The sequence below is a fragment of the Micromys minutus genome (genome assembly GCF_963924665.1).
Source record: "Micromys minutus genome assembly, chromosome: 6".
In the NCBI taxonomy this organism is placed as follows: Eukaryota; Metazoa; Chordata; class Mammalia; order Rodentia; family Muridae; genus Micromys; species Micromys minutus.
The window spans coordinates 72,688,909-72,692,467 of record NC_137975.1 but is presented as its reverse complement, the minus strand read 5'-3'; the positions used below and the strand labels follow the sequence as shown (position 1 = coordinate 72,692,467).

At 38.6% G+C, this 3,559-nt stretch overlaps 1 protein-coding gene across 1 annotated transcript; it reads left to right on the top strand.

Moving 5' to 3' along the window:
• Positions 1-392: 392 nt before the first annotated feature.
• LOC308421560 (olfactory receptor 2B2-like) lies at positions 393-1,334 on the top strand (the record flags this gene model as incomplete). Its single annotated transcript, XM_080917965.1, has 1 exon — positions 393-1,334. One exon carries the CDS (start codon positions 393-395, stop codon positions 1,332-1,334), a length of 942 nt encoding a protein of 313 aa, XP_080774091.1.
• Between the last annotated feature and the right edge of the window lie 2,225 nt (positions 1,335-3,559).

Below are 3,559 nucleotides of genomic sequence, written 5' to 3'. Positions count from 1 at the left end.
AGACTCTCAATAATTCTGGGGACAAATTAAACTGCATTGAAATTACAGGAGCAATGGTTGTATCTCCCTGATAGCAGATACCTGGTGAAAAGTTCAGAGAATAACCTGTTCATAAAATAGCAATCATCAAAGAACACATTCTGTGACAGTAGAAACGGATAAAGTGCTGTAATTTTGGAATCACTTTGGTGAATATTATAAGAATAGAAAAAGCTCGGAATGGTTTGACATACACTGAGACTTCTGTCAATACATTTCCACCCTAACAGGATCACGTTGTGAATGCACAAACTCTCCAGCCTCATCACGTCACCACTGACTGGCACATCCAGTGAGCATGCCCACCAACTTATAACCTTTGTGTTCCCAGGACCTGAGGCTGTACATTTAACATGAGTGCAGCCAATGAGAGCATCTCATGGGAGTTCATTCTCTTAGGGTTTTCAGATCGGCCATGGCTGGAGCTGCCACTCTTTGTGGTGTTTCTAGTGTCCTATATTCTGACCATCTTTGGAAATACGATGATAATTCTTGTGTCCCGTCTGGATCCCAAACTGCACACACCCATGTACTTTTTCCTCACTAACCTGTCCCTGCTGGACCTGTGCTATACCACAAGCACAGTCCCACAAATGCTCATCAACATATGCAGCACTCGAAAGGTCATCAGCTATGGTGGCTGTGTGGCCCAGCTTTTCATTTTCCTGGCCTTGGGTTGCACAGAATGTTTTCTGCTGGGTGTCATGTCCTTTGACAGGTTTGTAGCCATCTGTCGGCCTCTCCACTACTCAGTCATCATGCAGCAGAGGCGCTGCCTCCACTTGGCAGCTGCGTGTTGGATCAGTGGCTTTAGCAACTCAGTATTGCAGTCCACATGGACCATTCAGATGCCACTGTGTGGTCACAACAAAGTGGACCATTTCCTCTGTGAGATTCCTGCCCTTCTTAAGTTGTCCTGTGCAGATACAACAGCAATTGAAAGTGAACAATTTTTCATAAGTGTTATCTTCCTTTTAATACCTGTGACTCTCATCCTCATATCATATGCTTTCATTGTCAAAGCAGTGTTGAGAATAAGGTCAGCTGAAGGTCGGCGAAAAGCATTTGGGACATGTGGCTCCCACCTCATTGTGGTGGTGCTTTTCTATGGCACTGCCATCTACATGTATCTGCAGCCACCATCCCCTACTTCCAAGGACCGGGGGAAAATGGTGTCCCTCTTTTATGGGATCATCACACCCATGCTGAACCCCCTCATTTACACACTCAGGAACAAAGAGGTAAAGGGAGCATTCAAGAGGTTGATGACTAGACTCATCTTGAGTAGGAAATAGGAAATGTCTGAATAATAACCCTATTAGTATAAACTTTGCAGCCTGATAAATTACATTGTTTTCTTCTTTACTGAATGTTTGTGATGATTTCCATGAAATAAAGTCTTGCTGATAGAGGACAATATAGTGTTCTCCTGCCTGGATTTATTCATTCACAAGCCCTTGGAAATGACTCTTTATGAATCTCCCAAACTGCTAATTTTATATGCTTTATGTTTTTCAGGCTTTATAAAATGTTTGAATGCCAAGGTTTCTTACACATTTCAGACTCAAACGATTTTTCAGGCATTTAGCAAGAAACAATACATTTTAATTATGTGTTAATACATATGAATGTCTCCTCTCTATGTAAAAATTAGAAGAGCTCTTCTTTTTTTCAGAGATGTGTACATCTAACAGAGTTTTGTTAAACTATCTATGGTTTCTGCTCCCTAATCAGAACAACAGAGTTATGAGACTAAAGTGAAATTCTACACTAAAAGTCAAGACTATGCTAAAGACTACCATGATAATTTCTATTATTTTAATAAAACCTTCAATTATTTTTATTTTTTACAGTTTCTACTTCTCTGAAATTCTTATTCCATGCCAACAGAAAAAAATCGAATTTTAAAATTTGAGCCAAATTTCTATGAGGAATCATTTCTCCTATAGGGACGTTTCCCTCTTTTAGCCATTAATGTTCTATCTGAACTTCAAATGTTTCTCAAACCTCACCATATTATGTCTGCCACTGATTTAGGCAGAAAATTTTTATTCAAGAAGAATGCTTATTGAAACTTTATTAGTTCCCTCGAGGTAGAACATATTGTGATTTACACATCTTCCACATGGGTTTTGTACTGGTGTTTTGTCTACATATATGTGTGTACACCATGTGCATTCAGTGGATTTGGAGGCAGAAAAGGCCATTGGAGCCCTAGAACTGAATTACAAATAGTTATAAGACCATGTGGGTGCTGGGAATTATACCCGAGGTCTCTGGAAAAGCAACCAGGACTCTTTGATTCCCACAGCCCACTTGGCCGCTCACAACCATCTATATATAGTTCCTGAAGATCTGATGCCCTCTTCTGCTCCTCTACCCTCTGTGGGCACTGGGTTCAGATGAAGTGTGAAGATTAACAAGTAGGGAAAACACAGATACACATAAAAGTAAATAATGCAAAAAAGACAGTGGAATAAGAAACAATATTTTAACAATGTAAACAATAAGAATAAAAGCAAAATCAAGAAATAAGTTGGAGAAATTTAACAAAAATTAATATATGCTTTCCTCCCTGGTTCCCTTTGGTCATTGTGTTTTATCACAGCAACAGGAACCTAATTATTACAAACACTAATAAACCATAGGTTTAAATCTGAAATTTGCATTTTAATCAATCTACTTTGCATCTCAAATATCTTCACAGAATAGGGAGGGAGGGAAGAATTGGGCATCAGAAAATCAAACCTCTTGGAGATATTTTAAGGCATTTAGGACACTGAGCAGAAGGTGCTTTGTTCTGATGTCATTGACACCAGCATTAGAAGTGTGTTTATCAAATGTAGTTTCTTTCATAAAAAGCAGAATTCTTACCAGTGGAAAAATCAGCAAGTTGATTTTAGTACAATGAAAGAAAGGATATACACATATGTCAACCAGCATACTATAATGTGAATAAAGTTGGCCATTTCTGACAATCTTGGGAAATAGAAATTTATATAAGTTAAAGATCAAATTGAAAACATACTTATAATTTTCTGTTCCAGGAATTTTTTTATACTGAGATCAAACATGCTACACTGATTTCTGTGAGTCACCAAAGAACAAAAATAGACAGACAATGGTAGATGTGTTGCAGGAAATGTCTAGATGGGCGGAGGGTCGTCACTTCTGAGGACAGAGAGCTTCTTAGAAGCTATTCGGCTTTTGCTTATGAATGTCACACTATAAAATATGCAAATGGGTTAATATCTCTGGCATTTACAAATACTGGAGGAAAGTTGGCATGCATAGTCTGTAAAACCTAATCTAAAAGTCTTTGTTTCTGGCAGTCACAATATAGGAAGACTTTAGTTAGATACAGAAAAGACCTTCCAGAAGACACAAGGAAACAATCAGCCATATTCATCTTCCAGGGACAACATAGCATGTTGTCACATCCTGATGAGTTGAAACACAACTTAGGTTTCAGAGTTTTAGAGGCCATGGTTTGAAATCACAGCAGCAGCCAGACCTTCAC